Below are 13958 nucleotides of genomic sequence, written 5' to 3'. Positions count from 1 at the left end.
GCTCTTTGCCCTGAGCCGTCTGCTTGTATTCCTTAATCCCAGCGATAAGGTCTTTCACGGAGGAGCATCGCGGGCGGAGGACCTTTTGCTCGTACCGCTTTTGGTTGAGGATCTCTCGAACTGGCTTGATGTAGTCGAACAAGTAGTTCTTGTACACCTGTCGCTGTCGGTTGTCCGTTCCTTTGAAAGGCGAACAAACCACCCGGAAGTCGTGTTTCTTCGGAAGCAATTTCAACTTCCCATGGAGATACTCCGTCTGGTCGAGCGCCGCAAAGTGGTTCAGACAATCTGTGATCCGTTCAAGAAACCGGGAAATATAGCTCTTCATGAACGGACGGGTGAGTTTGAGCCATGTCTGATGCCGGTAGTAGTACAACGTTGGAGTCTGGGACCCGTCGGTGATGTGGAAAAACGAGGCAGAAAGCTTGGTAACGAATGATCGAAATAGCCAGGAAACAAACCCCTGAAAGAGCCCCACCCGTTTTTCAAAGTCTTGCTTGTTCATCTTCTCGACACGCTTCCCCAACCACTCAATTTCCTTGATCTTGACTCTTTCAGTGAAGAAACCGGACGTGAACGGGAAGTAGCGGCCACTGTTTATAAAGAAGGCAAGCTTGGAGAATACCTCCGCCTTGTTTCCTTTGGACCCCCAAGCCTCCAACGGAAACAAATGGTCAACCACGAAGACAATAAACGCAACCACCTGCTTCCGGGACGTGGCATACTGGAAGTTGTTCTTTTCGGTATCAATTTCGACCAAGGGACAAAACCGGTTGATGTGATGAATATAATTGCACTTGGCGTGGGCTCTGACAACTCTTATCAATACCTTCCGTAGGCTTTTGAGTTTTCTGGGACAGTGGGGCTTGAGTCTCGCTGTCGGAAACATCTCTTGCAACAAAAGGTTAGCCGTTCGAGGAACTGGGTTTAGTTTTGTAACTTGACTGGCTTCTTTGAAGAGCATCGCGCTTTTACCCCCAACCGCCGGCGAGAACTTGCTCTCAGAGTACCGGGGGAGGTTCGTCACATGGCCAAACAATAAAACATGAATCGCGTTCCGTTTGACGTAGCAATCATAGTCCAAGAGAAGCTCTACAAATACCCTTACCCCCACTCTGCAGAAAACCCTATTCCAGTTCGCAGATTTGAGAAACGTGACGGCAAAGCTCGTATACACGTTTTCGAACCACTCTGTCTCCTTGTAGGACATCACAAGCACGTTCGCCAGCAGCTGCTTAGCCATCACGGAAACCATTCCATCAATGAACTGGGAGTACTCCTGTTCGGCTGAATAGACGTGGGAAGGAACGGAACAGTGTTTGAGCTGGTGGTTTTGTACCACCTGAGTGGTGTGGAGAAAGGTGACGTAGTCGACCGGGTCGCGGTAGAGGTCTGAATCGCTGACAAGTTGCGCCTCGGGAGCCACCTTCAGGAGAAAGGCAAACAAAGATAGCATTCTTAGACATTCGTATGGAAGGTGGATCTGGTTAGGAATAGATACGGACAGGGCCGCAAAAAGATTCAACCTTGACGCGTGTTAACCATATGCGCCGCATTCCTCGCGGTTCTCAATTTTGGCTGCGGCAGTAGTAGACTTCTTTAGCCATCCAGTTAACTTCCATCGCGGAATGCAACTGACCAATCTGTGATTAATTAAAAAAAAAAGAATGGGAAAAGCAGGCAAAATTTTACCCAATAGAAACCGAATCTCACCCACTTTAACGGTCATCGAAATTGTTTTTGCACTATAAAGCCTTGTAGTACAGATGGGGTCAACCTGATGCGGCTCGCGCCGCATGGCCCAACCTGAACTCCGCTGAAAAATTTAGCGAGCTTTCTCTCCCACAACGGCTGCTTTTTTTACCCAGCCCTAGTCCCTTCCCTCAAATAATGGCCAAATACAAATCTCCGCACAAGATTGATGAAGATGAGTGCACGATAGACGGCACTTTTAAGCAGATCAAAGGGTCCAACAACACGTCTGACAGCGTGCTAGAGCTCACGGATGTCTGGTCGTGTCTCGTGAACCCGCGAGACTCCAAGACCGTTCTTTCGTATGTATAGCTCCCCTGCAGGCCTTTCAAAACTAACCAACCAGAGATATCAAGGAGAACATTAACGTGAGCGAAGATGTGGATCTCCACCACTTGAAACGCGTCCAGAAGACGACCCATCCGACCACTCACGACCAGATCTTGCAGGTGGTGATATGCGGTAGCCAACTCTTTTCAGACCCATCTGAGATTGTAGCTAGGGTTTTCAAAAAATCAGGAGATAACGTGTCGTGCTTCCAGCTCGTGAAGGTTCCCCTTCATCCACCATCCACGCGCGAGATCATGCTCGAGTGGTCCGAAAGGTATTGGCCGCTAGTGTGGAAAGGAAACCCAAACAATCAATACCTTGCTTCTGTCAGACTACACACCGCCCGGGAAACTGAAAACTTGAGAAAGCTAGTGAAACTTTTGGAGAATGTTACCCCGGGGCACGTTTCCGTGGCCACCATGGTTACCGATCCCAAGACCAACAAGGTTTTGACGTGGTCACTAGACGAACGATGCCGTTCTGTAAACCCGCTAGACCATTCAATCATGAGGTGCATCCAAAATGTGGCTTCTGTGGAGAAAACCACTCGAAACGAAGGCTCCGAAGAACGGGAGAAGAACTACTTGTGTTTGGACTTACAGTTCTACACTACCCATGAGCCATGCGTGATGTGTTGTATGGCCCTTGTACATTCGCGAATTGGCCAATTGTTCTTTCTAAAGCCGAGTCTGGGACGCGGTGGGCTTCTTGACCCGGAATTGGGCATCCACCAGCACAAGTACTTGAACTGGCGGTTTGAGGCCTGGCAGTGGGTGAAGGAAAGTGAGAAGTTGGCGGACCAGGTCCCGGAACTAGGGGAGATAGAGGCATAGGAGACAGAAGGATTTTATGCTAGTAGTTCTAGCATTTAAGGTAATAGGTTGCATTTCATACATCATTTTTTAGAGAGCTTTAATTATGTTAAGCCTGAAGTATATGCGGATACCCATCTTCCGGCGTCGAAGAGTGATATTTCAGGGTTGAATAGCTTGTAATGGGTTAGGCGAAAAAAAAGGCTATATTTGACCTATTTTGTAGAACGCCAGTGTTGAATGGAGGACTAAAAGAGTGGCTGTCACTATGATTCTTGCGTGGAATATGCTGTTTAAGGAACATAAAGCTATCATAGCTTCAGGGGTATTCTAGCACAGGATGAGGTATCGTAGTCCAGTGAATGAAAGATTCGTCACTTGATAGTTCTAGTAAAGGAGCCGGAAATATAACCCTTGCGAGGGGAATGAGAAAGTGTCACTTCAAACCAGCCAAGTACCCCTTTCCCAGTAGCTTTTACCGGTGCTCGCTCATGAGATGTTACCTAATTGATAGAGTGCCTGCTCTATAGGGTCAGCACCATACCCGTAGGGCCATCCTCAAGCCTGGAACCAAACCACAAACGTTCCTGACACCGATTCGATTTTAAAACGCTATGGTAGTTTCTCGGCCAAAATTTCCTCCAATCGATCCAACGATTCATTCGTGCTTTGCACCAACTCCTGGCTGGTATACTTTCCGTAGCGCAAGTCGTTCAACTCATCCACACTCATATTCATGGCTTCTAGCAACTTTGCGTTGAAAGCCTCTACGCTGGAAATCTCGTATTCCAGCTGCTTGCAAAGCTGCTCTAACTTTGCGTTGACAGACTCGATAGTGGTCCTATCTGTGAACGGGTTTTCGTCCACATAACCCTGGACCGATACCAGCGGCGCAAAGTCCCGCGATAGCAGAGCCCTTACCCTCTCAAATTGTTCCTCCTTCAGCCGAGCTAGCTGCTTGTACATCAGGTCAATCGTCTTGGGATTTGTGGCCCTGGGAAAGAGCTTGGCAAACTTCGCGTACGGGAGGAGCTTGCTGAAGGTGGTGAGCTGGGCCGAGAGGAGGTACGACTCGGCAATCTGGGATGACGTTTGGTTCGGCATGGAGTCTTACCTATAGTTTAAGGAAAAGAAGCAGCTTTGATGAAAAGTGACCAGCTGTAAAGGTTGAGTCTGGTTTGACGAATAAAATGTAAACACCGTCATCCTGCAATTAAATAAAGACCCGTAGCGATTCTCACAGCCACGATCCCAATGTAGGCATGACTTGCCACTTAGACATGCATGCGCCACAATTAGTCATCTTGCTAGTAAATTCCTTTGTCAATTACAGGCATCGAGAGTTCTCGCAAGTCCTGTACATAATATCCTGTATGTAAAAAATTCCACGCACGGCCCAATATCAACGGCGGTTCTGTCCTGGCGCCACTGATAGATACCACGGTGGTTAACACAGAACACTTCCTCGAGCAGTGGGAATAGATATCGCCATCATAAGTAATTCCTGAACTCAGGGAAGGTGAAACAGTCCGGGATCGAGAAACAGGTATCGGTTTACCTTCATAGCTCATACGCCAGCCATCCACTCAGAGCTTGCACCATCTGTTCTTGATTAGATACACGTCTGCGACATTCTATCCCCATATTCCACCGATATCACCTACCATGTTCAAGAAGAGAAACACCAAGGCTACGGTCAGCAAAAAGCGCCAAAAAGTGGACTTTGATGACGCCGCTGCTCACCTTGACGAGGAAGCCATTCCCGTGATCAAGAGGAGTAAGCCGTCTCTGATCCAGCCCGCACTAAAGGGACCAGATAGCATTCTCACAGTGTTCAGTAGCCTGGGATTGCAGAGCACCACAAACACCTCTGATGCCACCAAGCAGAATGTGCTCTATGAGGCAGAAGAAACAAAAAAGATTGAAACAGACGGTGATGACTCTCTTTACAAGGGCAGAAGCAACTACAGCGATTTCAAGACCTCCAAAACAGACAAAACGGGTTCCACTGCCTTTAACGGCCCGATTAAGGCAGCCACTAATGTGCGATCCACCACTGCCATAGACTTCCAGCCAGATGTGTGCAAGGACTACAAGCAAACCGGCTATTGTGGGTACGGAGACACGTGCAAGTTCTTGCACATCCGAGACGCGATCAAGGCGGGCTGGAAAATCGATAAGGAGTGGGAGACCGTGGGACTGGGTGCTAGAATCCGCGATAAGATTGTGGAGGAAGGAGTTCCGTTCAAGTGTGTCATTTGCAAGGAGGACTATAAGTCGCCGGTGGTGACGAACTGCGGGCACTACTTCTGCGAAGCATGTTTTTTTAAGCAGTACAATGTTAAGAAGGGGTGTTTCATCTGTGGGAAGGACACCAGTGGGATCATCAAGCCGGCCAAGGATTTACGACAACTTTTAAAGGGCTAATATCTGTCAACATTGAAGGTCCGATCCGATAAGGTATACGGGAGCTATTATCACTAAATCCTGTTTCCCACATACGTTGAATTCCGCCCGATTTCAGCAGCACTGGTCTTTTCCATCTAAACAGCTTGTTTTGTTTGCCATTGTGAAACTCATTACTTGGAATGAGCGATCTTTATACAAAGATAGATCAATTAGAATGTCCTTTGCTCAGTGCGGGCGCTAAATTGCACGAGTTCCGATCTTTATCAACGATGTAGATTTACTGCGCGTAAATGTAAAAGGCTTTCATTTGTAAACCATTTACCCCCTTGTCACGTCTAGACACAAAAGGCAGTTCTATAACAAGGTATACACGTTTATAATTCGTGTCCATGGTTGTAGAAATTTTACAGTCAAAAATGGCATACACCTGATTGAAAAATTCATAAACTCTTATGCTACAAAATCCGTGTGTAGCGTATTTTACAGAGACAGATAGCTGCTACTCACTCGATTAGAAACCAACGTTATTAATATTCCCAAGAGATATTAAAGAAACTAAAAAAAAAAAAAAAAACTCCTTCCCTAGAAGGTGAAAATGTCTTTATACTGAGCGACGAGCAGGTCATCCACCTCGACATTGGCAGCCGGGACGATCAGTGGAAATACAAACTCCTCAGCCAGGCACGGAGTAAGGGCGGCTTCTTCTTTTTCTGACACATCCGGGGCTCCAGCTGTGGCAGGCCCGTTCATGGCAGGCGCAAAAGCAGACTTTACTGGGTCCGAGCCGTTCTCACAAGACTTTCCAAAGAGAGCCGATGTAGCTGGTTCCTTGGCCTCAGAGCTGCCAGAGGAAAAGACCGGTTTCTGGGTCGTCGATACCACCTCCGTAGCACCAGCCAAAGACGGCTTGACTGGTTCTGTTTTTTCAAACAAGAAAGGCTTCACAGCCTCTGTACTTTGTTCCTTGGCCTCTGCCTTGGGGGTGGGAACTATCACAGAGAAGGAAAAGTCCCCCGACGGAGCCTTTTCTATCGTGTTCTCGATATCAAGAATCGTCGCCTTTTTCGGCGTGGACTGCTCCAAGTCATTCAACCGGCGCTTCGCGTATGGATTGGAGAAACCCGCAGGCGTTTCCGGCAGCGGCAGCTCAAGTAACGACAATAATGCCGACGCTGTACTGCTTAGCGGTTTGTCCGAGCGCTTGATAGGAAGGGAAATGATCGGCAGCCTGGCAGCCAATGGCGAGCGGATGCGCGTGCGGTACGGGGACGGGAGCCCAGAGAACTGATAGACACGTTTCGCCGAATGCGTCGGCGCCGGTGAGGTGGCATACGAGGGGGTGAACAGAGGAGTGGCCACCACGGGGGTGTGGCCCAGCTCGCTGGGGAACCGAAGCACCGTCGTATCTGGTGTGGACACGCCCTTAACCGGCGTGTTTTTGGCCGTCAGCCGCTTGAGGAGCGACTGCACGCCTTCCATTTCGATCTCGCTCAACGGGTTGTCGCCGCGGCGCTGGAAGAACTCCGCTAGGGTTGCATTGGGCGACGCGCTAAAGGTGGAGCTCGAAAGCTTGAGCGTTTTTGGGGTGGTGAGCGCTGAAATATCCGGCTCTGGAAATGTGAACGGCTCTGGCCCGCGCACGACCAGACTGTCAGAGTCGGAGACTTCTGCCGCCCAGGCTGCGGGCGTGAAGAACCGCCGGACCCGGGTGAAGATGGACGGGTTTTCAGAGCGGTCGTATGGTTTGGGCTGCTGAGTGCGCGCTTTTGATGATCTGTTCTTCCGGGAGTCCATATCTGCTGTGTGGTGGACTGGCGAGAGAAGAACTGCTGTTCCATTGTGTGGATTTCAGCTAAAAAATCCTTTTCCCCGTTGTAAATGCAGGAGGCAGGGTAACAGATAGGTTCGTTTTATGCGACGGGGCGGAGGTCTCTGGAGGAGTGTTTTAATATCAGTTTTAGATGAGAATTTAGAAAGATTATTTTAAAATTATTGCAAGGTACGACCGGAAAAAGGCGGTGTCTGCCAATATCAGGTGGGGGTAACATTGCATCCGGTTTGCGTCATACAATTTGCTAACCCGTTACCCCAGAAGCTCGAGCCACGGCTTAGACCTTGGCACTGGTACAGGCTCAGTATTTGTTAAATCGGTTCAAATAGATCATACCAGAGGAGAAACCTAATAATCATATCCAAGCTAGATTAAAATGCGGAGCAAGTGCTTATGCGACTTTGCTGGTGAAAGCTATTAATGCAGGTTTAGTATATTCCATTTTCCAACTGCAGCATGAGCTGAGAGTTTTTCCGTTGTTATAGCTATATAAACAGATTACTATTTTGGTCTAGTGTATTTAAATAAACAAATAAATAAAAAAGAAACTCTTTTCAGTTAGTTAGTGATCTCATTCCCAGCGAAAGTTGTCATTCGTATTTGCCAGTATACTGAGCTTTCTCTCCAATGATGTCCAAACGTAACCGGAACCCTTGGTGATACCCAAGCCACAAAATATCAGTCTCTTGGCTTTACACCGATCGAAAACACCCTAGATATATCGACAGACACGCGAACGGACCCCAAACATCTTATCTTAATTTATTCATCCCACTTACGCACAGAAAGACATGACATAATTTTTAACCTGGGAATGGTGCCAAGCAACTACTACTAATATATCCTTTAGCAGCAACTATTGTAACCAGATCTCGTTTCGGTCAAATAATGTATCAATTCTTTGAGCCACTTTTGGAGCCTAAAAATAGTTGTCAGACGCCTAATCTTAACCGCAAATAATTATCTTCCGGGTCGTCCAACCTCTCAAACGTTGCAATCTCCTCATATTTGGCTTAGACCCTCCGTTTCATCATCTGCGCTTATGCTAATAAGTTCTCCACAACGCATTTCAACGGATACAGACCGAAAAACTTAAACCTATTCGTACCCAAACACGGTGTACCACCCCGGAACCAACACATGTCCGCCATACTCACCGACGTGAACGGCGCCAATCGCCGCGAGCCAGCGCACCACCTCAACGGCCTCGTCCTTGCTCACCATGTGCCACATGAGCTTGTGCACACCTGCGACGGTGATCCCTGGTTTGACCATTACGTGAGACAAGACGGTTGCCACAATCTTCGACCATACCGGCGCATTAATGTTCCCGTTGGTGTCGACCCAGATGCGGCTGCACGGACCTCCGGTTGGTACCGGCTGGGGTGCAAGCGTCGCACCTACCGGTGCCTTTGCAGCCGAGACGATGAAGTCACACTCGATTTTTTCGCGTTCAAGTGATCTGGATTCGTAGCCCTCGAGAAGCGTCTTGTGGCGTTGGTCGACTCTGGTGAAATCAAGCCGTTTGTAGATGAGTGCTTCGAGAAGCAACACCATCGCAGGGTCGGACACTGCCGGGGAGAGAACGAGTGCCTTGTTCTCCTCTGTAATCGACTCTGCGAGGTAGCGGAACTGCGAAACGGCCTTCAAAAACCCTTCCGTCACCCTGGCATCGGAGCTAAGCACTCTATCCGTGAGGGAAAACTTCTTGGTAGAGTCGGGCGCCAAGAAAACCGCCTCTTTATCACGTTCCAACTCCTTCACCGCCTCCTTGACCTCTGCATCCGTGTACTTTTCAAGAATCGTGCGGACCCTTGCACTTTCGAAGACGGCGTCCTGGGTCGCAAAGATGGCCTTCAACACCGTCCGAAGCCCGTCCATCCGCGCCCTATCGGGAGTAACGGCAGCCTTACTAGCCATCGGAACGGTAAACGCGATGTTTCCAAGCGCCTTTTCTCTCTGGACAATGGAGTTGGTTCCGTAAAACTCGTCGTTAAGCGCCTCGATTGGAGTCGCTTCAAAGAACTCGTACTGGGTGGCGTTTTCTATCCGACTCTGGTACAACGGATGGGTCTGGTCATCGAGTCGGGAACTATCCGAATTCGCCCACAAGTGGATCAAGATCTCGTAGTCCCCACTCTGAAGGTCGGAATGCGAGATCAACCCCTCGGAAATACCTTCAAACAAGATCTTTTCCCACGTTTCTGTCGCCCGTTTCGTCCCAGGATTGCCTCCGAGAAGTCCACGAATCTTGGGCCATTTCCGTCGGAGGTCATCCGCATCCAAGCCCTGGAACAAACCGGCGATCTTTTCCCACTCGATGAGCCCACTCGGTGACATTGAGCGGGAAATGATGACCGCACGGTAGAGCGTCATCGCGTCGTCCTTGTCGAACGCCATCGACACGCGCTTGCGCACACGCGGCGTCTTTTCCACGGGCTTGCGCTTGGATGGTGCCTTTTTAGGCCTGCGGTCCGCGGTCGCCGCATCCAACGGGTGTGGCGCGGGCGCAGCCGCACGTTTTGGCTTTCGCACACGCGGCGCTGCCTTCGCACGCTTTGCCTTAAGCGTCGTCTCGGGCGCAAAGAACGAGATGTCCGTGTTGAGCGTCAGCATGTCGGGCTTTTTAAACTGGAAACGTTTCAAGTACAATTTCAACGCCCGCTCCTTGGCGCGCTGGATGGCGCCATTCGTCGGACGGAGCGACGGCATGAGAAGCAACTTTCGCGAGATTTCGCACTCCCCTGTATGATTGAAGGAGTAATTGGACACTGTGAGCTTTCCCTGGGATACAAGGATGGCAATATCGCGCGCGAGGGTGCGTTTGTCGGTGACGTTGTTCTTGCTGCCCAAGCGTTGGTCAATTTCCTCGAACATGTCTTTGGTGACGACGAGCGCACCGTCTTGGGCAGTGATGAGCGAGAGAAGGATTCCCTGGCGGCGGATGGCCTTAAAAGAAGGAATCGGAATCCCGGAGGGACACAGAGTCCTACCATTGCTTCTTGCCGGACTGGAAGCCCCTGCTGGGGATGCTAACGGCGTGGCAGAGCTAGAGGCAGGGCCAGTAATGGAGTCTGCAGCAATTTCAGTAGCGGCATCTGAACTGGTTTGGGTAGTGGAGTCGGTAAGCGTTTCGGTAACTGTGCCGACAGCGGTTCCAATAACCGCTCCAGCCATGGCATCTGCCTCCCATTCAGCCATAGAAGCAGTATCGGTTCCAGTGACTTTGGAGCCTGCAGTTTCAGCTCCACCATTCAACACAGATGCACTTTCCGTCTTTACTTCATCTCCCTCGACCCCCGCTATCTGGTCTAGTTGGGCAGCCAAATCCGTCTTTACCTTCTTCAGTCCCCTTCCCTCGTCCTTCCGAGGCCGTCCGCGCTTCCTCACAGGCGCGTCATATTCCGCATCGACACGTACCTTTGGCGGCTGGGAACCCGGAAATAACGCAACCATTTTGGCCAACGGCTTGAGCGCCTTCTTCGACACTGCGGAAAACTTTCCCAACGCTTTCTTTCCGTTCCACAGCCCTAGCTCACCACTGGTGGGGTCGACGTCCGCTCCCATGAGCTCGTTATATACCGGTTCGGAAAAGTACCGGTAGAACTTGACCTTGCCCTCAAAGTCGTAGCCTCTGATGATGGAGTAGTTTGTCAAGTGTTTTTTTTGGCCCGCCAGTGCGGTGATATACGGTTCAATAAACTTTTGGAACGCTTTGGTGTACCCTAGCCCCGTCACAGACAGCACTAAGTGCATTGTTGTCGCACCATCACTCCCGCTGTTCTTTATCACCTCAAAGGCCTGGTTTTGTACGGGGTAGAACCGGTTGTACATCGGAGCCACTCCCGACTCTTCCTCTTCCTCTTCCTCCTGCTCTTCCAGGTCTGAGCTGTTGTCATCAGCAACGTCTAAATCCTTCACAAACTCGATGCACAACAAGTCACGATCATCACTGGTGTGCACGTTCACGTGCTTGAGATAGCCTCCACCGTCGAGATAAGCGACTGCGCGACGGTAGTACTTCTTGGCACTGCCTGTGGTTCCGAGTCCGAGCTGTTTGCGGAGGTCAAACTTTTCGCGGAGACGGTTGGGCGCGGCACGGAGCGCCGTGAGGATTGATGCGCGAAGCTCACAGGGGCTCGGCATCTGGCCCGTGTCGCTGGCAGAATACACGACGCGCGGCGTCCCCGCGAATTTGTGGTGCACGAGCAAGTTTGTGGACCGGTTGTTGACGAAAATCGGATGTTTTTGTACCAATCCGTGGTCTTCTAGTGCCTTGAGACGCCCTGTGAGCGAACGGGGGTCCTGGCCCGTGATTTTGGTCACGTCCATGGCTGCAATCCCGTTCTGCCGCTGCTTTGCCACCGCACAGAGGACTAAAAACGCTGCATTTCCGATGGTGTTGCGGGGAAGGTTGGTGAGGTATTTCCACTGGAGCTCGTCCGAGGTGCAGAATGTGAGGTTGAGGTTGGTGGCGAGAAGTTCCTCAAGGGGCGCAAGCGGGATCTAAAGGTTAGTAATGCTAAGGGATTGAAATGGATGGGTTGTGGGGGAGAGAAGGAGCTTGAGGGTAGTGGGAGTGCCCTGGAAGCGGATGGTGATATTGAAAAAGTAGCTTGGGCATACTAGAGCAAAGTAACCATGGAACCTCCAAGTTAAGAGATTTGGCAACCAACCAAGAAAGACATGAAACTCATATCCAAAGCGTGATCTGAAGCGATAGCCATCGACGTAGTAGGCCAAGGGCCGGTATTGACCGTTAACCTGATACCATACTATTTTTTTACCATTCCCAAGGAAGGCTCGTAATGTTTCAGTCGAGCAATGTGGTTTCATCAGTAAGATCCAGTGAAGACTCCCAAAGATTTTAAAATTGCATCCGGAGAAGCGCTCCGAAGATTCGACCACAACGTTATTGGCTTTCCAGGACTTTGATCACAGGAATAACTGCAATACCAGATTATCGTCTCATCCTCCTAGCACGCCTGAACTTCGTTGCATAGTTACAACGCACCGGATCAACAAACACGCCCCATATCTCAACCATCGGAGACGGAAAGCATTAGTCCTTCGCTTTCCACAAAGCAATTGCCCTGGAGATCTCGTTTCCATACCCAAGCCGAATCATATACATACCTGTTTGGTCCCATTAAAGACGAGAAGCTTATCCTCGCCCTCGTCACAGAGCCAGTTCCAGATGATCCGCTTTTGGAAATCATCCACCTCGCCAATCTTGGCCTTGGTATACCCCCAGATTGCGTCGATGGGAACGCCTATGATGTTAGTACCAGTTGCAGAGCCAATGGGGCAGTACATACCTTGCGCGGAGTCAAATGCCAACTCTTCAAAGATGTGTTCGATCAACACATCGGGAGAGCACGTAAAACTCATATTGCCGTAATGTGAGAAGCTGCGTGAAGCTGCGATTCAGTTCAGGTTGGAGAAATTTGTGCAATTAAATGCGCGCGCCGGGAATCGAACGTGGGAATTGTTGTGGATACCACACGTGATGGTTATGAGTGATGTGTCGGAGGCAGTTTGGTATAGCTAAATAGGTGAGGTTAATTCAGTTCAGCTTCAAATTAATTTATAGAGGGTTTAATGGTTTGAATGGTTTAGTGACTCATTTTTTATTTATTTTTGTAATCGCCATTCACGTGTTCATCAACGTAGGGCTGACACCCGCGCCGGATGTAATTTGCATATGGGACTATAATTATGCTCAAATATGTATAAACATAGAATTATAAGTTCCAAAAACATGGCCTATATCCTTCTCATCCACGTTTCCTTTGCCATCCTCCTACATCAAATTCAAAAAAGTAACTGAAAGCCTCTCTAAAGCTATAACCATTTACTTGTGTATTGCTCTTCCCATCAAGGAATTCAGTGAATCTCAAAGTTTGCTTCTCTCGGCTACTTCCGCACCACCGTTTTTAACGGGAATATGTACTACCATCAAACACGTACCGGACGCGATACTAAGGTTTTCTGTGAAGTCAATTTCAGTCATCGCAACTATACGAATCCCTGTTGACCGATACTTTGGAAATTTTGAGGATAAAGATCGGGGTTATAACACTCGCAGAGACAAACGCCAAGGCTAAAGACTCAAGCCAAGCCTTTCGACCGTCTTAAGCTACAGGCGCCTGTGTACGGCCATTTACTGACGATCAAGGGATTATCTACTGAGCAAAAAACCACCTTAAGTTACCCAGAACATAACCCAACAAATAAAAACATGAATTTTTGCTAGGAATTTAGGAGCTACTGGTACTCCTTCGCTTGGTGAGGACAGATGCCGATTATCTAGCTATGCCCCCATGTACGTAAGGGTTTTCTTTATTATCATGTGGGGTGAACCTTGGGCCAGTGAAAGACGAGGGGTACGGCAGCAGAAACTCTCACCAAGGCCTGGGCAAAGTTTCTTGGCTTAGACAGCGAGGCTACCCTGCTCTTTGTATTAATCCCACTCGTTTTTGTGGATCATATTACCTAACAAGCTACTTACCCTCAAGTTGTACCGCGGAAACGAAGGTTCAAGCAACGGAGGAATATAACCGAGATAATATACCGGAAACAGTTAAGTTTACTTTCCAATAGGTCATTACTTGTTTTAGACAAATAAGAAACAATCTTATGCCAAGAGGCTTCACCTGACTCCTTTGCGAGACCAGTACCCCGCATCGCAACTATAGACACCGTCATGAATTGTCAACAAGCCATATAGATCAGCAGTTCTACTGAACAAACATTCGTGAAAGTCTCTGTTAGAAAATGGCAACATTTTAGGAATAAAGGACCCGGGCAATATGCTAGGTTAT

At 49.2% G+C, this 13958-nt stretch overlaps 5 protein-coding genes across 5 annotated transcripts; 2 read left to right on the top strand and 3 right to left on the bottom strand.

The window, feature by feature from the left end:
• Positions 1–1890: 1890 nt before the first annotated feature.
• Positions 1891–2915, top strand: BABINDRAFT_169042 (uncharacterized protein; the record flags this gene model as incomplete). Its single annotated transcript, XM_019130627.1, has 2 exons — positions 1891–2054; positions 2099–2915. 2 exons carry the CDS (start codon positions 1891–1893, stop codon positions 2913–2915), a joined length of 981 nt encoding a protein of 326 aa, XP_018983067.1.
• A 591-nt stretch (positions 2916–3506) lies between these two features.
• On the bottom strand, positions 3507–3998 carry BABINDRAFT_10061 (uncharacterized protein; the record flags this gene model as incomplete). Its single annotated transcript, XM_019126669.1, has 1 exon — positions 3507–3998. One exon carries the CDS (start codon positions 3996–3998, stop codon positions 3507–3509), a length of 492 nt encoding a protein of 163 aa, XP_018983066.1.
• Positions 3999–4385: 387 nt separating this feature from the next.
• On the top strand, positions 4386–5560 carry BABINDRAFT_163440 (U2-type spliceosomal complex subunit). The gene has a single exon (XM_019129915.1). The coding sequence runs from the start codon at positions 4560–4562 to the stop codon at positions 5319–5321; it is 762 nt and encodes a 253-aa protein (XP_018983065.1). The 5' UTR covers positions 4386–4559; the 3' UTR covers positions 5322–5560.
• A 269-nt stretch (positions 5561–5829) lies between these two features.
• On the bottom strand, positions 5830–7450 carry BABINDRAFT_163439 (uncharacterized protein). Its single transcript, XM_019129914.1, has one exon. It carries the CDS (start codon positions 7095–7097, stop codon positions 5886–5888), a length of 1212 nt encoding a protein of 403 aa, XP_018983064.1. The 5' UTR covers positions 7098–7450; the 3' UTR covers positions 5830–5885.
• A 3285-nt stretch (positions 7451–10735) lies between these two features.
• On the bottom strand, positions 10736–12532 carry BABINDRAFT_163437 (transcription factor TFIIIC subunit; the record flags this gene model as incomplete). Its single annotated transcript, XM_019129913.1, has 3 exons — positions 12453–12532; positions 12271–12407; positions 10736–11640 (listed from the first exon to the last, which is right to left on the bottom strand). Coding segments are annotated over exons 1-3 (1097 nt in total), but the record flags the coding sequence as incomplete, so codon positions are not given.
• Positions 12533–13958: the final 1426 nt, after the last annotated feature.

The sequence above is a fragment of the Babjeviella inositovora genome (assembly GCF_001661335.1).
Source record: "Babjeviella inositovora NRRL Y-12698 unplaced genomic scaffold BABINscaffold_14, whole genome shotgun sequence".
NCBI classification, from domain to species: domain Eukaryota; kingdom Fungi; phylum Ascomycota; class Pichiomycetes; order Serinales; genus Babjeviella; species Babjeviella inositovora.
Note: the sequence above shows the minus strand (reverse complement) of the source record. Positions and strands in the feature narration are given on the sequence as shown.

Coding starts and splice junctions, on each gene's coding strand:
- BABINDRAFT_163439 (XM_019129914.1), bottom strand. CDS start 7,097: ATGGACTCCCGGAAGAACAGATCATCAAAAGCGCGCACTCAGCAGCCC.
- BABINDRAFT_163440 (XM_019129915.1), top strand. CDS start 4,560: ATGTTCAAGAAGAGAAACACCAAGGCTACGGTCAGCAAAAAGCGCCAA.